At 55.3% G+C, this 22,269-nt stretch overlaps 1 protein-coding gene across 1 annotated transcript in view; it reads left to right on the plus strand.

Annotated features, from left to right (window-relative positions):
• LOC132396567 (pikachurin) overlaps positions 1-21,053 on the plus strand; it is a 122,603-nt gene extending 101,550 nt beyond the window's left edge. The window contains 8 exon segments of the mRNA XM_059974224.1: positions 24-140; positions 1,067-1,247; positions 4,421-4,499; positions 7,500-7,643; positions 18,284-18,367; positions 19,036-19,139; positions 20,898-21,004; positions 21,006-21,053. Of these exon segments, the coding sequence (XP_059830207.1) occupies positions 24-140; positions 1,067-1,247; positions 4,421-4,499; positions 7,500-7,643; positions 18,284-18,367; positions 19,036-19,139; positions 20,898-21,004; positions 21,006-21,053 (864 nt within the window).
• The last annotated feature ends 1,216 nt before the right edge of the window (positions 21,054-22,269 follow it).

The raw sequence follows: 22,269 nt of genomic DNA on the forward strand, positions 1-22,269 counted from the left end.
ATTTCACCAACCCCCACCCACAGGGAGCCTTCACCCAGATCCGATGCAGCACGGACATATTTCTTGGAGGGGTCCCTGACTACGAGCACGTGAGGAAGAACGCGGGGGTCCTGGAACCCCTCTCCGGGAGCATTCAGAACGTAAGGCTGCCTGTCACCACGGCTCAGAGTGCCAATGGGAATGTGTGTGTTAGCATGGTGCGTGTGTGTGTTAACATGTTACGTGTGTGTTAGCATGGTGCGTGTGTGTGTTAACATGTTACGTGTGTGTTAGCATGGTGCGTGTGTGTGTTAACATGTTATGTGTGTGTTAGCATGGTGTGTGTGTGTGTTAACATGTTATGTGTGTGTTAGCATGGTGCATATGTGTGTGTTAACATGTTACATGTGTGTTAGCATGGAGTGTGTTTACATGTGTGTGTTAGCATGGAGTGTGTTTACATGTGTGTTAGCATGGTGCATGTGTGTGTTAACATGTTACATGTGTGTTAGCATGGAGTGTGTTTACATGTGTGTGTTAGCATGGAGTGTGTTTACATGTGTGTTAGCATGGTGCATGTGTGTGTTAACATGTTACGTGTGTGTTAGCATGGTGCATATGTGTGTGTTAACATGTTACATGTGTGTTAGCATGGAGTGTGTTTACATGTGTGTGTTAGCATGGTGCATGTGTGTGTGTTAACATGTTACGTGTGTGTTAGCATGGTGCATATGTGTGTTAATATGGTACATGTGTGTGTTAGCATGGTGTGTGTTAACATGTTACATTGTGTGTTAGCATGGTGTGTGTGTATTAACATGTTACATGTGTCAGCATGGTGCATATGTGTGTTAACATGTTACATGTGTGTTAGCATGGTGCATGTGTGTGTTAACATGTTACACATGTGTGTTAGCATGGTGCATGTGTGTGTTAACATGTTACGTGTGTGTTAGCATGGTGTGTGTGTGTCTGTGTATTATGTATACAGGTGAATGTAAGAGCTCTCAGTGTGTGACTGAATGCTCAGACGTGGTTTCCCTTTCCCCCACCCGAGTGACCCCTCGTGCCCCTCCCTCCTCTGCAGCTGATCCTGAACGACCGGAGCTTTCTGCTGGACCAGGACTTCCGGATGGGAGTGAACATGGAAAACGCTGCCCACCCCTGCGTGTCCAGCCCCTGCGTCAACGGAGGCTCCTGCAGACCACGACACGACGCCTTCGAGTGCGACTGTCCTCTGGGCTTCGAGGGGTCGAGGTGTCACAAAGGTATAGGGGTCCCGCGGCGTCCACCCGCTCTGAGCCCCCCAGTATGACGTAATGTCTCACCTCCACCCTGGCTTGACTGTAGCAGTGTTGATGATAAATTTACTCCGAACTATGAACACAATGCCAGCATTGAGGGGGTGTCACTGTGCCCTACCACAGGGGCAGTTCAACACTGGCATTGCCAGAGGTGCCCAGGACTGAGGCAAAAATAAAAAAGTTTACTGTTGGTTCCACGTCAGAAGATATTTAACACAATAAGTCTGTGGTCAAATGCCCCCTTGTCTGTTCAGTGTCAATATTATTTCATTTAGAGAGCCAGGTGGAACAGGCCCTATCGACCCAATGAACTGCACCACCCAGCAACCACAGCCTAGTCACAGGACCATTTACAATGACCAATTAACTTACTAAGTGGTAGGAAACCCACACGCTCACGGGAAGAATGTATAAACACCTGGCTCTGAGCACTGACACCCCGAGCTGTAACAGCGTTGTGCTAACCGCTACACCAGTGGTACCATTCTGCACAGAAGCAGGCCTTCCGGCCCGACTTGTCCGTGCTGACCATCTAACCCAGTCCCGTTTGCCCGCATTTGCTCTATATCCCTCTGAACCTTTCCTATCCACATACCAGTCTGAATACGGTCATTGTACTGGCGTTAACCACTTCCTCTGGCAGCTCGTTCCATACACTGACCGCCCTCTGGTGACAAAGATGCCCCCCTTAGGTCTCTCTCCTCTTTCCTCTCACTTGTCCTTGACTATTTCATCCCGTGCACATTGACCCTGAGTTAGGCCCTCACGATTGGAAATGCCTCCGTGAGGTCTCTGCTCAGTCTCCTATGTTCCGAGTAATAAAGCCCCAGTCTGCTCAACCTCCCTCCATAACTCAGGCCCTGAGCCCTGGCAACGTCCTCATAAATCTTCAAACAAGTTCAAAAGATCCAAGTTAGTTTATTATCAAAGTGCATCTATGTCAACTCTCTCCTTCATTTTCTTGCCGGCATTCACAGTTATTACAAAGAAACACAATAGAATCAATGAAAAACTCACACACCAAAGACAGACGAATAACCAATGTGCAAAAGACAACAAGCTACACAAATAAAACAATACACCAAGATAATAATAATAAATAAGCAATAAATATCGAGATCATGAGATGGAGTTCTTGAAAGTGAGCCCATAGGTTGTGGGAACAGTTCAGTGATGGGGCAAGTGAGATTGAGTGAAGTTATCTACTTTGGTTCAAGACCCTGATGATTGAGGGGTAATAACAGTTTCTGAACCTGGTGGTGAGAGTCTTGAGGCTCCTGTACCTCCTTCCTGATGGTTATGGGGTAGGAACTGTTTCTGAACCTGGTGGTGAGAGTCCTGAGGCTCCTGTACCTCCTTCCTGATGATTGAGGGGTAGTAACTGTTTTTGAACCTGGTGGTGAGAGTCCTGAGGCTCCTGTACCTCCTTCCTGATGGTTATGGGGTAGGAACTGTTTCTGAACCTGGTGGTGTGGGTCCTGAGGCTCCTGTACCTCCTTCCTGAGAATTGTGCATGGCCTGGGTGATGGAGGACCTCGATGATGGCCGCTGTCCTGTGACAGTGCTCTGTGTAGGTGTCAGCAATAGTGTACTCTTTCCAATAGTAAGGTGAGCAAACCCCAGATACCCCTCAGCAGTGTCTTGTACAACTGCAATGTGTCTTCCCAGTTTTTACGGTCCGTGCCCTGACAGATGAAGATCAGTGTGCATCAGACTGCTTCTCTGTCTCCATGAATATCTCTCCTTTGGAGTTGGGTCCCTGTTTACAGAGGTTGGCTTGAACTGAGGGCAACGTGACCTGCTGCATTGGAGGGGTCCAGTGCTAACCCCACCACAGGAAGCCCTGTTGCTTGTAACATTTTTCGGGAAAATCATGAGGGTGTTATGGTGCCTCGGGTTGAAAGGCTTCCCACAACCCACCCTGTCCCTCCAGTGCTCTCCCCTCACTTCCCTCCTCCAGCGTACACTGTGGGTGTTGTAATTGCTTGCCCACTAACTTCTGTCTTGTTCTCTCTCCCTCCGCATCGTGGGGCCTGCAGAATGTGGGAATTACTGCCTGAACAGTAAGTAGATCCCAGTGTGTCCATGTAGGAATTGGTAGTGTTTCGTAGCTAAGCCTCGCCTTAGACCAGGGGTTCCCAACCTTGCCAAGAAGCAAGGGGTCTGTGCACGCCAGGTTGGGGACCCCTGCCTTCGACCATCAGTACTTGATGGTGTCCTTATGGGGTACCAGCTCTTAGTCTCAGTAACCCAGGGTCAACCTCAGCTGGTCAAAGTCAGAATCCGCATCAGGTTATTATCACCGAAATGCAGTATGTCATGAAATGCAAACATGAGGAAATCGTTGTTTGAGGAAATGTGTTGTTTTGCATCCGCGCTACAGTGCAATACATAAAAAAATACTCTGAGTTAAAATATATAAATTAGTAGTGCTAAAAGAGAGACAAAATAGTGAGTTAGAGTGCATAGATTCATCGTCTGTTCAGAAACCTGATGGCGGAGGGGAAGAAGCTGTTTGCAAAATGCCAAGTGTGTATCCTCAGGCTCCTGTACCCCCTCCCTGATTGTAGCAATGAGAAGAGGGCATTCCAGGATGGTGGGTGTCCTTCATGACAAACGCCACCCATTAGTCACCAAACCCCCTCGTAAATTTTTACCGATGTACTGTGGAGAGCACTCTGACTGGACGTATCACCGTCTGGCATGGAGGGGCCCCTGCACAGGATCGGGAAAAGCTGCAGGAAGTTGCAAACTCAGCCAGCTCCATCATGGGTACTAACCCCTCCAGCATTGAGGACACCTTCAAAGGGCCGGAAGTGAGGCCTGGCTGATTCACAGAACAGGCACAGTACAGGCCCTTCAACCCACAGTGTTGTGCCGATCTTTTAACCTACTCTAAGATCAATCTAACCCTTCCCTCCTGCATAACCCTCCGTTTTTCTATCACCCATGTGCCTATCTAAGAGCTTCTTAAATATGTCTACTGTATCTGACTCCACCTCCACCCCCGGCAGAGTGCTCCATGCACTACCAGTCTCTGTTTAAAAAAAAAACATAGCTGACATCCCCTCCCATGGCTCCCTTATTATCTGCGTAAACTGGGAACAGATTGACTGAATTCTCCCTGTGCTTTTCAGCTGTAACAGAAGCCATCGAGATCCCACAGTTCATTGGCCGCAGTTACCTCATCTACGACCATCCAAATGTACTCAAGAGGTAAGTCCCCTCTCGGTCACACCCACCCCCTTCAGACCCTCCATGGCCCCTCATTTTCAGAAAGCAAAACCTTACTTGGCCAAGCTTGTTAGCTTTTTGAGGAGGTGACAGAGAGGATGGACAATGATGGTATGGTAGATGTAATATATCTAGATTTTCCAAAGTCAATCTTTGATATTTCCTATAATAGAAAGAACTGAGAGAGAAAAAAGATTAGCTTTATTTATCATATGTACATAGAATCATTTGAAACATAAGGGGAAATGTCTCATTTGCATCAGGAGGATGTGTGGGGTTAGTTTGGAAGCGTAGCATGCCCAAAACTTACTAACCCTAACCCACACGTCTTTGGAATATGAGAGGAAACCGGAGCACCTGGAGGAAACCCACATGGTCATAGGGAAAACATACAAATTCCTTACAGACGGTGGCGGGAATTGGACCCAGGTCACTGGCACCGCGAAGGGTTGTGCTAACTACTGCACTACCGTGCCGCTCAGGATGGGCAAAATGGACGAGCAAAGGTGGGTTTTGTGATCGGATCAGGCGAGTTGGGCTAATTCCATGCTGTAAATTTCTAGGATTACTTGTGAGTGATTTTAGAGTCTCGCAGAGTGGATTAGTGGTTAGCGTACTGCTATTACAGCTCCAGCAGCCCGGGTTCAATTCCCACCTCTGTTTGTAAGGGGTTTGTATGTTCTCCTTGAAAGTAGGCGGGGTTCTTCACGATGCTGTGGTTTCCTCCCACAGGCCCAAGACATATGGGACAGGATTAGTAAGTTGTGGACTTGTTATGTTGGGATTGCTCCCAGCACATCCTCAGGCTGTTTTGGTCGTTAATACAAATGATGCATTTCACTGGGTGTTTTGATGTACATGTGGTAAATAAAGATCATCTTTAATCTAATCTGAATTGTAGGGGTTTGGTGAAAACATTTCCAGCAGTTCACAGGAGAAGATTTGTAAGCTTACAAGGCAAGTAGCTGTCACATAAGGTTTAATGTGGTTAGATGGTCAAAGTTCAGAGTAAATTTATTATCAGAGTCCACATATGTCACCACATAAAACTCAGAGATTCATTTTCTTGCAAGTGTACTGAATAAATCCAATAACCATAATAGAATCAATGTAAGACCACACCAATCTGGGCGTTCAACTAGTGTGCAAACGATAACAAACTGTGGAAATACAAAAAGAAAGAAATGATAATAAATAAATAAGCAATAAATATTGCTTATATTGAGAACCTGAGATGAAGAGTCCTTGAAAGTGAGTCCGTAGGTTGTGGGAACATCTCAATGATGGGGTGAGTGAAGTTATCACCTCTGGTTCCAGAGCCTGATGGTTGAGGGGTAATAAATATTTTTTGGGCCTGGTGGTGTGAGTCCTGAGGCTCCTGTATGTTCTACCTGATAGAAGCAGCGAGAAGAGAACATGGCCTGGGTGGTGGTGGTCCCTGATGATGGATGCTGCTATTTTTGATGGACGTGAGGTTTATACTGGGGTAGAAAGGAGGGAAGAAGGGGTCCTGTGAATTGGAAGGTAAGAGTTTGGGTGAGGAAGAGGAATAAGGGGATCATGAAATCCATGTATATCCGTCACCGAGAGTCCAATCACAAGTTCACCATCACCATCATTTTATGCCCTGTCGTGTGACGTAGGCGATCGTGGTCCATGACAAGTGAAGCAATTTATTTTTCCTACCTGGTAATTGGTTGATTGTCACATGCGCTGAGATAGAGTGAAACGGTCTGTTTTGCATTCCACCTCTGCACATCATTCCAAACATCAGTATATCGAGGTTGTGCAAAATGAAATCCTGAACAGAATGTGGAATACAGCGGTAGAATTCCAGAGAAACTCTGTGCAAGTAGGCAATAAGGTGCAAAACTGTAACAATTGAGTTTGAGAGATGTAGTGTTATCATGCAAGAACACTGTTCAATATTGTTATAACACTGGGATAGAAGCTGTCCTTTGACCTGGTGGTACCAGCTTTCAGACTTTCGTGCCTTCTGCCTGATAGGACCATCGTTATCTTTATGTGCCAGATTATATAACGTGGGTGTTCATGGTTTATTGAGTATGCCTGCAAAAAAAGAATCTCAGGTTTGTATATGGTGACAAATATATACTTTGACAGTAAAATTACTTTAAACTTTGGTGCCAGACAGGGTGGTTTGAGTATCTCAGAAACCTTATGCTTTGTAAATTACTTGTTCTGCAAGTTCACAGATCTTTTCCTGTGAATTGCAGGAATAAACCAAGTTTTCCCCAAATTTTCAACCACATGTTAGTGAGACCATACAAACGAAACCAAACAGAGTTAGAAGTGAAACGTAGTGAAGTCCAGTCGAAGCTATGATTAGACCATGCTGAGAGTGCTGTGTATATTGACCATGGGAGCAGAATGAGGCCATTCAGCCCATTGAGTCTGCTCTGCCATTCCATCATGGCTGATTTACTATCCCTCTCAGCCCCTGCCTTCTCCCCGTAACCTTTGATGGCTCTTACTAATCAAGAACCCATCAATCTTCACTTTAAATATACCCAATGACTTGGCCTCCACAGCCATCTTTGGCAATGAATTCCACAGATTCACCACCCTCCAGATAAAGAAATTCTTCCTCATCTCCATTCCGAAGTGTTATCTTTGTATTCTGAGGCTGTGCCCTCTGGTCGTAGACTCTCCCACTACTGGAAACATCCTCTGCACGTTGACCTGGGGGATGATGGAGCAGTGAATCCCCGGGAAAGACTGCCAAGTACCTGTCTTCAGTAACCTTTAGCACGCAGCCCTTCCAGTTCGCTGGGACAGAGGTTCCGGCTGACGTTAGCTCGTGTCCCAACCATGTGAAGTTAACCACCTTATCCTGAGGGACTCCTGCTTGTCCAGATGGCTGGGCAGTTTCCTGGGATTTGTGCACCTTTCTGCATGTCTCCCTCTCCCCTCGCTTGGTTAGCCTGAGCCTAACATGGGTCCCTCTGATCTGCCTGCCAGAGTCTCAGGATCCCGCACCAACATCTTCATGAGGTTCAAGACTACAGCTGACGATGGGTTGTTGCTGTGGAGAGGAGACAGCTCCATGAGGCTCAACAGTGACTTCATCTCCCTGGGTCTCCAGGACGGAGCCTTGGTCTTCAGGTGGGTGAGGTGTCAGTGACAGGACCTGTGGCCTTTCAAGACGGCTCCATTGGGGTCACAGCTGTTATAGTTGTTAATGTAGTGGCTTTCTTTTGGGTTTGTGGGTATAATTCTGGGGACAGAGAGGGGGAGTTCTGGGTTGTGTTAGCTTTAATTAGAATCAGTTTTAATATCATTGGCATATGTAGTGAAATTTGTTGTTTTACAGCAGCAGTACATTGTGATAATGAAAACTGTAAATAACAAAAAGAAGTATATATATATATATAAAAAGAAGTGCAAAAAATGAGCAAAAAAAAGAAACTAAATAGTTAGGATATCTTCGTGGGTTCACCGTCTGATGGCAGGGGAGGGACCAGGGGAAAGAAGCTGTTCTGAATCGGTGACTGTGTGTCTTCAGGCTCCACTCCCTCCTCCCTGATGGTGGCAATGAGAAGAGGGCATGTCCTGGGTGCTGGGTCCGTAATGATGGATGCTGCCTTTTTGAGGCACCACCTTTTGAAGGTGCTTGGGGAGACTAGTGCCCATGATGGAGCTGACTAAATTTACAATTTTCTGCCGAAGGAAGGGCGCCGTGGTAACGTAGCGGTCACCGTGACACTATTACATGTCAGGGTGTTCGTGCCTTCAGAGCTTAGGTCTGCCGCTGTCTGTGAGGAACGTGTGCGTTTTTCCTATGACCGAGTTCAGTGTGGGCTCCTCACCCCAGGTCGGCTGGTTTTCAGTGGGATCCAGGGTCGGAGTTCAGTGTGGGCTCCCCACCCCAGGTCGGCTGGTTTTCAGTGGGTTCTACAGTCGGAGTTCAGTGTGGGCTCCCCACCCCAGGTCGGCTGGTTCTCAGTGGGATCCAGGGTCGGAGTTCAGTGTGGGCTCCCCACCCCAGGTCGGCTGGTTTTCAGTGGGATCCAGGGTCGGAGTTCAGTGTGGGCTCCCCACCCCAGGTCGGCTGGTTTTCAGTGGGATCCAGGGTCGGAGTTCAGTGTGGGCTCCCCACCCCAGGTCGGCTGGTTTTCAGTGGGATCCAGGGTCGGAGTTCAGTGTGGGCTCCCCACCCCAGGTCGGCTGGTTTTCAGTGGGATCCAGGGTCGGAGTTCAGTGTGGGCTCCCCACCCCAAGTCGGCTGGTTTTCAGTGGGATCCAGGGTCGGAGTTCAGTGTGGGCTCCCCACCACAGGTCGGCTGGTTTTCAGTGGGATCCAGGGTCGGAGTTCAGTGTGGGCTCCCCACCCCAGGTCGGCTGGTTCTCAGTGGGTTCTACAGTCGGAGTTCAGTGTGGGCTCCCCACCACAGGTCGGCTGGTTTTCAGTGGGATCCAGGGTCGGAGTTCAGTGTGGGCTCCCCACCCCAGGTCGGCTGGTTCTCAGTGGGATCTACAGTCGGAGTTCAGTGCGGGCTCCCCACCCCAGGTCGGCTGGTTCTCAGTGGGATCCAGGGTCGGAGTTCAGTGTGGGCTCCCCACCCCAGGTCGTCTGGTTTTCAGTGGGATCCAGGGTCGGAGTTCAGTGTGGGCTCCCCACCCCAGGTCGGCTGGTTTTCAGTGGGATCCAGGGTCAGAGTTCAGTGTGGGCTCCCCACCCCAGGTCGGCTGGTTCTCAGTGGGATCCAGGGTCAGAGTTCAGTGTGGGCTCCCCACCCCAGGTCGGCTGGTTCTCTGGGATCCAGGGTCAGAGATCAGTGTGGGCTCCCCACCCCAGGTCGGCTGGTTTTCAGTGGGATCCAGGGTCGGAGTTCAGTGTGGGCTCCCCACCCCAGGTCGGCTGGTTTTCAGTGGGATCTACAGTCGGAGTTCAGTGTGGGCTCCCCACCCCAGGTCGGCTGGTTTTCAGTGGGATCCAGGGTCGGAGTTCAGTGTGGGCTCCCCACCCCAGGTCGGCTGGTTTTCAGTGGGATCTACAGTCGGAGTTCAGTGTGGGCTCCCCACCCCAGGTCGGCTGGTTTTCAGTGGGATCTACAGTCGGAGTTCAGTGTGGGCTCCCCACCCCAGGTCGGCTGGTTTTCAGTGGGATCTACAGTCGGAGTTCAGTGTGGGCTCCCCACCCCAGGTCGGCTGGTTTTCAGTGGGATCTACAGTCGGAGTTCAGTGTGGGCTCCCCACCCCAGGTCGGCTGGTTTTCAGTGGGATCCAGGGTCGGAGTTCAGTGTGGGCTCCCCACCCCAGGTCGGCTGGTTTTCAGTGGGATCCAGGGTCAGAGTTCAGTATGGGCTCCCCACCCCAGGTCGGCTGATTTTCAGTGGGATCTACAGTCAGAGTTCACTGTGGGCTCCCCACCCCAGGTCGGCTGGTTTTCAGTGGGATCTACAGTCGGAGTTCAGTGTGGGCTCCCCACCCCAGGTCGGCTGGTTTTCAGTGGGATCTACAGTCGGAGTTCAGTGTGGGCTCCCCACCCCAGGTCGGCTGGTTTTCAGTCGGATCCAGGGTCAGAGTTCAGTGTGGGCTCCCCACCCCAGGTCGGCTGGTTCTCAGTGGGATCTACAGTCGGAGTTCAGTGTGGGCTCCCCACCCCAGGTCGGCTGGTTTTCAGTGGGATCCAGGGTCGGAGTTCAGTGTGGGCTCCCTACCCCAGGTCGGCTGGTTTTCAGTGGGATCCAGGGTCGGAGTTCAGTGTGGGCTCCCCACCCCAGGTCGGCTGGTTTTCAGTGGGATCCAGGGTCGGAGTTCAGTGTGGGCTCCCCACCCCAGGTCGGCTGGTTCTCAGTGGGATCCAGGGTCGGAGTTCAGTGTGGGCTCCCCACCCCAGGTTGGCTGGTTCTCAGTGGGTTCTACAGTCGGAGTTCAGTGTGGGCTCCGCACCCCAGGTCGGCTGGTTTTCAGTGGGATCCAGGGTCGGAGTTCAGTGTGGGCTCCCCACCCCAGGTCGGCTGGTTTTCAGTGGGATCCAGGGTCGGAGTTCAGTGTGGGCTCCCCACCCCAGGTCGGCTGGTTCTCAGTGGGTTCTACAGTCGGAGTTCAGTGTGGGCTCCCCACCCCAGGTCGGCTGGTTCTCAGTGGGATCCAGGGTCGGAGTTCAGTGTGGGCTCCCCACCCCAGGTCGGCTGGTTCTCAGTGGGATCTACAGTCGGAGTTCAGTGTGGGCTCCCCACCCCAGGTCGGCTGGTTTTCAGTGGGTTCTACAGTCGGAGTTCAGTGCGGGCTCCCCACCCCAGGTCGGCTGGTTTTCAGTGGGATCCAGGGTCGGAGATCAGTGTGGGCTCCCCACCCCAGGTCGGCTGGTTCTCAGTGGGATCCAGGGTCGGAGTTCAGTGTGGGCTCCCCACCCCAGGTCGGCTGGTTCTCAGTGGGATCCAGGGTCGGAGTTCAGTGTGGGCTCCCCACCCCAGGTCGGCTGGTTCTCAGTGGGATCCAGGGTCGGAGTTCAGTGTGGGCTCCCCACCCCAGGTCGGCTGGTTTTCAGTGGGATCCAGGGTCGGAGTTCAGTGTGGGCTCCCCACCCCAGGTCGGCTGGTTCTCAGTGGGATCCAGGGTCAGAGTTCAGTGTGGGCTCCCCACCCCAGGTCGGCTGGTTTTCAGTGGGATCCAGGGTCGGAGTTCAGTGTGGGCTCCCCACCCCAGGTCGGCTGGTTTTCAGTGTGATCTACAGTCGGAGTTCAGTGTGGGCTCCCCACCCCAGGTCGGCTGGTTCTCAGTGGGATCCAGGGTCGGAGTTCAGTGTGGGCTCCCCACCCCAGGTCGGCTGGTTTTCAGTGGGATCCAGGGTCGGAGTTCAGTGTGGGCTCCCCACCCCAGGTTGGCTGGTTTTCAGTGGGTTCTACAGTCGGAGTTCAGTGTGGGCTCCCCACCCCAGGTCGGCTGGTTCTCAGTGGGATCCAGGGTCGGAGTTCAGTGTGGGCTCCCCACCCCAGGTCGGCTGGTTCTCAGTGGGATCCAGGGTCGGAGTTCAGTGTGGGCTCCCCACCCCAGGTCGGCTGGTTCTCAGTGGGATCCAGGGTCGGAGTTCAGTGTGGGCTCCCCACCCCAGGTCGGCTGGTTTTCAGTGGGATCCAGGGTCGGAGTTCAGTGTGGGCTCCCCACCCCAGGTCGGCTGGTTCTCAGTGGGATCCAGGGTCGGAGTTCAGTGTGGGCTCCCCACCCCAGGTCGGCTGGTTCTCAGTGGGATCCAGGGTCGGAGTTCAGTGTGGGCTCCCCACCCCAGGTCGGCTGGTTTTCAGTGGGATCTACAGTCGGAGTTCAGTGTGGGCTCCCCACCCCAGGTCGGCTGGTTTTCAGTGGGATCTACAGTCGGAGTTCAGTGTGGGCTCCCCACCCCAGGTCGGCTGGTTCTCAGTGGGATCCAGGGTCGGAGTTCAGTGTGGGCTCCCCACCCCAGGTCGGCTGGTTTTCAGTGGAATCCAGGGTCAGAGTTCAGTGTGGGCTCCCCACCCCAGGTCGACTGGTTCTCAGTGGGATCCAGGGTCAGAGTTCAGTGTGGGCTCCCCACCCCAGGTCGGCTGGTTTTCAGTGGGATCCAGGGTCGGAGTTCAGTGTGGGCTCCCCACCACAGGTCGGCTGGTTTTCAGTGGGATCCAGGGTCGGAGTTCAGTGTGGGCTCCCCACCCCAGGTCGGCTGGTTCTCAGTGGGTTCTACAGTCGGAGTTCAGTGTGGGCTCCCCACCACAGGTCGGCTGGTTTTCAGTGGGATCCAGGGTCGGAGTTCAGTGTGGGCTCCCCACCCCAGGTCGGCTGGTTCTCAGTGGGATCTACAGTCGGAGTTCAGTGCGGGCTCCCCACCCCAGGTCGGCTGGTTCTCAGTGGGATCCAGGGTCGGAGTTCAGTGTGGGCTCCCCACCCCAGGTCGTCTGGTTTTCAGTGGGATCCAGGGTCGGAGTTCAGTGTGGGCTCCCCACCCCAGGTCGGCTGGTTTTCAGTGGGATCCAGGGTCAGAGTTCAGTGTGGGCTCCCCACCCCAGGTCGGCTGGTTCTCAGTGGGATCCAGGGTCAGAGTTCAGTGTGGGCTCCCCACCCCAGGTCGGCTGGTTCTCAGTGGGATCCAGGGTCAGAGATCAGTGTGGGCTCCCCACCCCAGGTCGGCTGGTTTTCAGTGGGATCCAGGGTCGGAGTTCAGTGTGGGCTCCCCACCCCAGGTCGGCTGGTTTTCAGTGGGATCTACAGTCGGAGTTCAGTGTGGGCTCCCCACCCCAGGTCGGCTGGTTTTCAGTGGGATCCAGGGTCGGAGTTCAGTGTGGGCTCCCCACCCCAGGTCGGCTGGTTTTCAGTGGGATCTACAGTCGGAGTTCAGTGTGGGCTCCCCACCCCAGGTCGGCTGGTTTTCAGTGGGATCTACAGTCGGAGTTCAGTGTGGGCTCCCCACCCCAGGTCGGCTGGTTTTCAGTGGGATCTACAGTCGGAGTTCAGTGTGGGCTCCCCACCCCAGGTCGGCTGGTTTTCAGTGGGATCTACAGTCGGAGTTCAGTGTGGGCTCCCCACCCCAGGTCGGCTGGTTTTCAGTGGGATCCAGGGTCGGAGTTCAGTGTGGGCTCCCCACCCCAGGTCGGCTGGTTTTCAGTGGGATCCAGGGTCAGAGTTCAGTATGGGCTCCCCACCCCAGGTCGGCTGATTTTCAGTGGGATCTACAGTCAGAGTTCACTGTGGGCTCCCCACCCCAGGTCGGCTGGTTTTCAGTGGGATCTACAGTCGGAGTTCAGTGTGGGCTCCCCACCCCAGGTCGGCTGGTTTTCAGTGGGATCTACAGTCGGAGTTCAGTGTGGGCTCCCCACCCCAGGTCGGCTGGTTTTCAGTCGGATCCAGGGTCAGAGTTCAGTGTGGGCTCCCCACCCCAGGTCGGCTGGTTCTCAGTGGGATCTACAGTCGGAGTTCAGTGTGGGCTCCCCACCCCAGGTCGGCTGGTTTTCAGTGGGATCCAGGGTCGGAGTTCAGTGTGGGCTCCCTACCCCAGGTCGGCTGGTTTTCAGTGGGATCCAGGGTCGGAGTTCAGTGTGGGCTCCCCACCCCAGGTCGGCTGGTTTTCAGTGGGATCCAGGGTCGGAGTTCAGTGTGGGCTCCCCACCCCAGGTCGGCTGGTTCTCAGTGGGATCCAGGGTCGGAGTTCAGTGTGGGCTCCCCACCCCAGGTTGGCTGGTTCTCAGTGGGTTCTACAGTCGGAGTTCAGTGTGGGCTCCGCACCCCAGGTCGGCTGGTTTTCAGTGGGATCCAGGGTCGGAGTTCAGTGTGGGCTCCCCACCCCAGGTCGGCTGGTTTTCAGTGGGATCCAGGGTCGGAGTTCAGTGTGGGCTCCCCACCCCAGGTCGGCTGGTTCTCAGTGGGTTCTACAGTCGGAGTTCAGTGTGGGCTCCCCACCCCAGGTCGGCTGGTTCTCAGTGGGATCCAGGGTCGGAGTTCAGTGTGGGCTCCCCACCCCAGGTCGGCTGGTTCTCAGTGGGATCTACAGTCGGAGTTCAGTGTGGGCTCCCCACCCCAGGTCGGCTGGTTTTCAGTGGGTTCTACAGTCGGAGTTCAGTGCGGGCTCCCCACCCCAGGTCGGCTGGTTTTCAGTGGGATCCAGGGTCGGAGATCAGTGTGGGCTCCCCACCCCAGGTCGGCTGGTTCTCAGTGGGATCCAGGGTCGGAGTTCAGTGTGGGCTCCCCACCCCAGGTCGGCTGGTTCTCAGTGGGATCCAGGGTCGGAGTTCAGTGTGGGCTCCCCACCCCAGGTCGGCTGGTTTTCAGTGGGATCCAGGGTCGGAGTTCAGTGTGGGCTCCCCACCCCAGGTCGGCTGGTTCTCAGTGGGATCCAGGGTCAGAGTTCAGTGTGGGCTCCCCACCCCAGGTCGGCTGGTTTTCAGTGGGATCCAGGGTCGGAGTTCAGTGTGGGCTCCCCACCCCAGGTCGGCTGGTTTTCAGTGGGATCTACAGTCGGAGTTCAGTGTGGGCTCCCCACCCCAGGTCGGCTGGTTTTCAGTGGGATCCAGGGTCGGAGTTCAGTGTGGGCTCCCCACCCCAGGTCGGCTGGTTTTCAGTGGGATCTACAGTCGGAGTTCAGTGTGGGCTCCCCACCCCAGGTCGGCTGGTTTTCAGTGGGATCTACAGTCGGAGTTCAGTGTGGGCTCCCCACCCCAGGTCGGCTGGTTTTCAGTGGGATCTACAGTCGGAGTTCAGTGTGGGCTCCCCACCCCAGGTCGGCTGGTTTTCAGTGGGATCTACAGTCGGAGTTCAGTGTGGGCTCCCCACCCCAGGTCGGCTGGTTTTCAGTGGGATCCAGGGTCGGAGTTCAGTGTGGGCTCCCCACCCCAGGTCGGCTGGTTTTCAGTGGGATCCAGGGTCAGAGTTCAGTATGGGCTCCCCACCCCAGGTCGGCTGATTTTCAGTGGGATCTACAGTCAGAGTTCACTGTGGGCTCCCCACCCCAGGTCGGCTGGTTTTCAGTGGGATCTACAGTCGGAGTTCAGTGTGGGCTCCCCACCCCAGGTCGGCTGGTTTTCAGTGGGATCTACAGTCGGAGTTCAGTGTGGGCTCCCCACCCCAGGTCGGCTGGTTTTCAGTCGGATCCAGGGTCAGAGTTCAGTGTGGGCTCCCCACCCCAGGTCGGCTGGTTCTCAGTGGGATCTACAGTCGGAGTTCAGTGTGGGCTCCCCACCCCAGGTCGGCTGGTTTTCAGTGGGATCCAGGGTCGGAGTTCAGTGTGGGCTCCCTACCCCAGGTCGGCTGGTTTTCAGTGGGATCCAGGGTCGGAGTTCAGTGTGGGCTCCCCACCCCAGGTCGGCTGGTTTTCAGTGGGATCCAGGGTCGGAGTTCAGTGTGGGCTCCCCACCCCAGGTCGGCTGGTTCTCAGTGGGATCCAGGGTCGGAGTTCAGTGTGGGCTCCCCACCCCAGGTTGGCTGGTTCTCAGTGGGTTCTACAGTCGGAGTTCAGTGTGGGCTCCGCACCCCAGGTCGGCTGGTTTTCAGTGGGATCCAGGGTCGGAGTTCAGTGTGGGCTCCCCACCCCAGGTCGGCTGGTTTTCAGTGGGATCCAGGGTCGGAGTTCAGTGTGGGCTCCCCACCCCAGGTCGGCTGGTTCTCAGTGGGTTCTACAGTCGGAGTTCAGTGTGGGCTCCCCACCCCAGGTCGGCTGGTTCTCAGTGGGATCCAGGGTCGGAGTTCAGTGTGGGCTCCCCACCCCAGGTCGGCTGGTTCTCAGTGGGATCTACAGTCGGAGTTCAGTGTGGGCTCCCCACCCCAGGTCGGCTGGTTTTCAGTGGGTTCTACAGTCGGAGTTCAGTGCGGGCTCCCCACCCCAGGTCGGCTGGTTTTCAGTGGGATCCAGGGTCGGAGATCAGTGTGGGCTCCCCACCCCAGGTCGGCTGGTTCTCAGTGGGATCCAGGGTCGGAGTTCAGTGTGGGCTCCCCACCCCAGGTCGGCTGGTTCTCAGTGGGATCCAGGGTCGGAGTTCAGTGTGGGCTCCCCACCCCAGGTCGGCTGGTTTTCAGTGGGATCCAGGGTCGGAGTTCAGTGTGGGCTCCCCACCCCAGGTCGGCTGGTTCTCAGTGGGATCCAGGGTCAGAGTTCAGTGTGGGCTCCCCACCCCAGGTCGGCTGGTTTTCAGTGGGATCCAGGGTCGGAGTTCAGTGTGGGCTCCCCACCCCAGGTCGGCTGGTTTTCAGTGTGATCTACAGTCGGAGTTCAGTGTGGGCTCCCCACCCCAGGTCGGCTGGTTCTCAGTGGGATCCAGGGTCGGAGTTCAGTGTGGGCTCCCCACCCCAGGTCGGCTGGTTTTCAGTGGGATCCAGGGTCGGAGTTCAGTGTGGGCTCCCCACCCCAGGTTGGCTGGTTTTCAGTGGGATCCAGGGTCGGAGTTCAGTGTGGGCTCCCCACCCCAGGTCGGCTGGTTCTCAGTGGGATCCAGGGTCGGAGTTCAGTGTGGGCTCCCCACCCCAGGTCGGCTGGTTTTCAGTGGGATCCAGGGTCGGAGTTCAGTGTGGGCTCCCCACCCCAGGTCGGCTGGTTCTCAGTGGGATCCAGGGTCGGAGTTCAGTGTGGGCTCCCCACCCCAGGTCGGCTGGTTCTCAGTGGGATCCAGGGTCGGAGTTCAGTGTGGGCTCCCCACCCCAGGTCGGCTGGTTCTCAGTGGGTTCTACAGTCGGAGTTCAGTGTGGGCTCCCCACCCCAGGTCGGCTGGTTCTCAGTGGGTTCTACAGTCGGAGTTCAGTGTGGGCTCCCCACCCCAGGTCGGCTGGTTCTCAGTGGGTTCTACAGTCGGAGTTCAGTGTGGGCTCCCCACCCCAGGTCGGCTGGTTCTCAGTGGGATCCAGGGTCGGAGTTCAGTGTGGGCTCCCCACCCCAGGTCGGCTGGTTCTCAGTGGGATCCAGGGTCGGAGTTCAGTGTGGGCTCCCCACCCCAGGTCGGCTGGTTCTCAGTGGGATCCAGGGTCGGAGTTCAGTGTGGGCTCCCCACCCCAGGTCGGCTGGTTTTCAGTGGGATCTACAGTCGGAGTTCAGTGCGGGCTCCCCACCCCAGGTCAGCTGGTTCTCAGTGGGATCCAGGGTCGGAGTTCAGTGTGGGCTCCCCACCCCAGGTCGGCTGGTTCTCAGTGGGATCCAGGGTCGGAGTTCAGTGTGGGCTCCCCACCCCAGGTCGGCTGGTTCTCAGTGGGATCCAGGGTCGGAGTTCAGTGTGGGCTCCCCACCCCAGGTCGGCTGGTTTTCAGTGGGATCCAGGGTCGGAGTTCAGTGTGGGCTCCCCACCCCAGGTCGGCTGGTTCTCAGTGGGATCCAGGGTCAGAGTTCAGTGTGGGCTCCCCACCCCAGGTCGGCTGGTTTTCAGTGGGATCTACAGTCGGAGTTCAGTGTGGGCTCCCCACCCCAGGTCAGCTGGTTCTCAGTGGGATCCAGGGTCGGAGTTCAGTGTGGGCTCCCCACCCCAGGTCGGCTGGTTCTCAGTGGGATCCAGGGTCGGAGTTCAGTGTGGGCTCCCCACCCCAGGTCGGCTGGTTCTCAGTGGGATCCAGGGTCGGAGTTCAGTGTGGGCTCCCCACCCCAGGTCGGCTGGTTCTCAGTGGGATCCAGGGTCGGAGTTCAGTGTGGGCTCCCCACCCCAGGTCGGCTGGTTCTCAGTGGGATCCAGGGTCGGAGTTCAGTGTGGGCTCCCCACCCCAGGTTGGCTTGTTTTCAGTGGGATCCAGGGTCGGAGTTCAGTGTGGGCTCCCCACCCCAGGTCGGCTGGTTTTCAGTGGGATCCAGGGTCAGGGTTTAGTGCGGGCTCCCCACCCCAGGTCGGCTGGTTCTCAGTGGGATCCAGGGTCGGAGTTCAGTGTGGGCTCCCCACCCCAGGTCGGCTGGTTCTCAGTGGGTTCCAGGGTCGGGGTTTAGTGCGGGCGGGAGGACCAGGGTCTGCTGACTAGAGTTCAAGGCCTTGTGTTCCGGGTCAGTACATTAGGCTGTGTTTGCTGTTCATACTAACAACGCATTTCACTTCAACTTTGAAAATTAACATGATCGTGGTTGGTGGGTTGGTGACAGGACCTTTTTTGTACAAAAGGATGTCTACATTATTACAATACCATAACAGTGGCTCAGATTAACTTAGGCTGATTCATCTAGGCTGACATTTATCTGTTTGTTGTCCATGAATATCTCCAGACACTGTGTGTTCTGTCTCCACTGTTACCCAGGCATGGCCGAACATCGGCAGGCGGTCAGCCCTGGTGTTTTCCAGTAAACTTACCCTAGTGTCTGCCTCTCTCTCTTCCAGTTACAACCTGGGCAGTGGCTCCGTGGCCATCTTGGTCAATGGATCATTTCATGATGACCATTGGCATCGGGTGAAGGCAGTCCGGTGAGTGAGCAACAGGGTGGAGGGGGGATTTACACGAGTGTGTGTATATGATTACGCACCCTTCTGCATGTGTCTACACAAATATGAACCAATGTGTGTTCCTACAAAGCAAACACGAGGAAATCTGCAAATGCTGGAAATTCAAACAACACACACAAAATGCTGGTGGAACACAGCAGGCCAGGCAGCATCTATAGGGAGAAGCATTGTTGACGTTTCGGGCCGAGACCCTTCGACATCTATAGATGCTGCCTGGCCTGCTGCATTCCACGAGCATTTTGTGTATGTTGCCTGTGTTCCTGCAAAACTCTGTATACATAGAAACCCACGTGTCTGTATGTGTAAACGCATCTGGATGCATCAAACCCTTGTGTGTGAGTACTACATTGTGTGTATACAAATAGGCATGTGCACATATGAAAACGTGTGTGTGTGTGTGTGAGAGAGAGATTCTACCGGTGTTTACACTGCATCTCTGTCTCAGGGACGGCCAGTCTGGGAAGGTGTGTGTGTGTGTGTGTGTGTGTGTGTGTGTGTGTGTGTGTGTGTGTGTGTGTGAGATTCTACCGGTGTTTACACTGCATCTCTGTCTCAGGGACGGCCAGTCTGGGAAGGTGTGTGTGTGTGTGTGAGATTCTACCGGTGTTTACACTGCATCTCTGTCTCAGGGACGGCCAGTCTGGGAAGCTGACAGTTGATGACTACGGTGCAAAAACGGGCAAGTCACCAGGCAAGATGCGGCAACTCAACATCAACGGACCTCTGTATGTGGGTAAGGAGATGTCGGTGGGTGGGGAGATTCAGAGGCCTCAGTGTCACCCCTTAGCATACAGGACCAGGCTGTCTATCGGAATACACAGGAAGCAGGTCACAAACATGGGAAACAATTCTCTGCAACAGCTCCCCTAAACGCAGGAAGCTGGTCCCCTAGCACAGGAAGCAGCTTGCCCGTACTCAGAGGACAGCTGCGTGCAGGACACACGCAGGGTCAGTCTCTAAGCGCAGTAAGAAACTCGCCGTACCCGGGAACCAGCTCTGACACCCCTCATTCGGACATACAGACGGGATTGGAGGGGGAGTGGGAGGGGAGAGGGGTTGAGGGACGGGGAGGGGGACAATTAGAGGGAGAGGGATTGAGGAGAAGGGAGGGGAGGGGAGAGGGATGGTTAAAGGGGAGCAGGTTAGATGAGTGAGAGGTTGAAGGGAAGGGAGGGGAGGAGGAGAGGAACAGTTGGAGGGAAGAGGGGGTGAGGGTTGAGGGGGAGGAGAGGAAGGTTAGAGGGGTGAAAGGTGGAGGGGACGAGGGATGGTTAGAGGGGGTGAGGGTTGAGGGGAAGGGGGGAGAGGGATGGTTAGAGGGGTTGAGGGGAAGGGAGGGGGAGGGGGAGAGCAACAGAGGGAAGAGGGGGTGAGGTTTGAGGGGAAGGGAGGGGGAGGAGAGGATGGTTAGAGGGGGTGAGAGGTTGAGGGGAAGGGAGGGGGAGGGGGAGAGGGTTGGTTAGAGGGGGTGAGGGTTGAGGGGAAGGGAGGGGGAGGGGGAGAAGGATGGTTAGAGGGGGTGAGGGTTGAGGGGAAAGGAGGGGGAGGGGGTGAGGGATGGTTAGAGGGGGTGAGGGTTGAGCGGAAGGGAGGGGAGGGGGAGAGGGATGGTTAGAGGGGGTGAGGGTTGAGGGGAAAGGAGGGGGTGAGGGATGGTTAGAGGGGGTGAGGGTTGAGGGGGAGGGGGAGGGGGAGAGGGATGGTTAGAGGGGGTGAGGGTTGAGGGGAAAGGAGGGGGAGGGGAGAGGGATGGTTAGAGGGGGTGAGGGTTGAGGGGAAGGGAGGGGGAGGGGGATGGTTAGAGGGGGTGAGGGTTGAGGGTAAGGGAGGGGGAGAGGGATGGTTAGAGGGGGTGAGGGTTGAGGGGGAGGGGGAGAGGAACAGTTAAAGGGAAGAGGGGGTGAGGGTTGAGGGGAAGGGAGGGGGAGGAGAGGGTTAGAGGGGTGAGAGTGGAGGAGACGAGGGATGGTTAGAGGGGGTGATAGGTTGAGGGGAAGGGAGGGGGAGGGGAGAGGGTTGAGAGGAAGGGAGGGGGAGAGGGATGGTTAGAGGGGGTGAGGGTTGAGGGGAAAGGAGGGGGAGGGGGAGAGAGATGGTTAGAGGGGGTGAGGGTTGAGGGGAAGGGAGGGGGTGAGGGATGGTTAGAGGGGGTGAGGGTTGAGGGGAAGGGAGGAGGAGGGGGAGAGGGATGGTTAGAGGGGGTGAGGGTTGAGGGGAGGGGAGGGGGAGAGGGATGGTTAGAGGGGGTGAGGGTTGAGGGGAAGGGAGGGGGAGGGGGAGAGGGATGGTTAGAGGGGGTGAGGGTTGAGGGGAAGGGAGGGTGAGGGGGAGAGGTTTGGTTAGAGGGGGTGAGGGTTGAGGGGAAGGGAGGGGGAGGGAGAGGGATGGTTAGAGGGGGTGAGGGTTGAGGGGAAGGGAGGGGGAGGGGGAGAGGGAGGTTAGAGGAGAGAGGATTACATTGTCTGACGCCCCTGCCTTCACTCCGATACAGGAGGGATGAGGGAGATCGTGCTCCACACCGGCCGGCAGTACCTGAGGGGTCTCGTGGGCTGTATCTCGCACTTCACCCTGTCCACCGACTACCGCGTCTCCCTCGTGGGGGGAGGCCTCCGGCGGCAAGAACATCAACACCTGCGGGAGCAAGTAGTCAGCACCGGCTTGAGGAGGGGGAGGGGGGAGTGGGGGATAGGGATAGGAAAGGAGGGGAGAGTTGGTGAAAGGGGTGTGAGGGAATAGGGTTGAGAGAGGGGGAGGGGAGGAGAGAGAGTGGAGGAGGAGAGGAGGTGATAGGTGGAAGGGGAGCAGAAACTGATAGGCCGAGGGAGGGAATAGGAGAGGAGGGTTTGGGAGGTATTGAGGAGGGAGGTAGGGGAGGAGGTGAGGAAGTGAATCAGAATTAGGTTTAATGTCACCAGCATATGTTGTGAAATTTGTTGCTCTGCAGCAACAATACATCACAATACAGAATAATGACTATAAGCTACAAATTACCATATGTGTATATATAAAAAAGAAAATTTAATTAAATAAGCAGGAAAAAGAGGAGGGAAATAGTAAGGAAGTGCTACTGGTCTTATTGTCCGTTCCGAGGGGAAGAAGCTGTTCCTGAATCATTGAGTGTGTGTCTTCAGGCTCCTGTACCCGCTCCCTGATGGTAGCAATGAGAAGAGGGCATGTCCTGGGTGATGGGGGCACTGAATGACGGATGCTGCCTTTCTGAGACATCCCCGATGCTGGGGAGGCCGGTGTCCATGATGAATTGGCTGAGTTTGTAAGTTTCTGCAGCTTTTTCTGATCGTGTGCCGTGCCCCCCCCCCCAGACCAGATGGCAATGCAGCCGGTAGGAATGCTCCCCACGGTACACCTGTAGACCCTTGCGAGTGTTTTTGGTGATGTACCAAATTTCCTCAAACTCCGAATGAAACATAGCTGCCTTCATGCCGTCTTTGTCACTGCATCGATACGCTGGGCCCAGGATAGATCCGCAGAGATGTTGATACCCAGGAACTTGAAACGGATCTCCCTTTCCACTTCTGATCCCTTGAGGAGGACTGGTGCATGTTCCCTCCACTTCCCCTTCCTGAAGTCCACAATCAGTTCTTTGGTCTCACTGACGTTGAGTGCAAGGTTGTTGTTGCAACACCACTCAACCAGCTGATCTATCTCGGTCCTGTACGCCTCCTCGTCACCACCTCAAATTCCGCCCTCAATAGTTGTGTCATCAGCAGATGTCTGAGCTGCGCCTGGCCACACAGTCGTGGGTGTAGAGAGAGCAGAGCAGTGGGGTGAGAGGAAGGGGTGGTAGGGAGGAGGGGAAGGGAGGGGAGAGGGGTGAAAGAACGGGAGAGATGAGGTGAACAGAC

The sequence above is a fragment of the Hypanus sabinus genome, chromosome 7 (genome assembly GCF_030144855.1).
Source record: "Hypanus sabinus isolate sHypSab1 chromosome 7, sHypSab1.hap1, whole genome shotgun sequence".
NCBI classification, from domain to species: domain Eukaryota; kingdom Metazoa; phylum Chordata; class Chondrichthyes; order Myliobatiformes; family Dasyatidae; genus Hypanus; species Hypanus sabinus.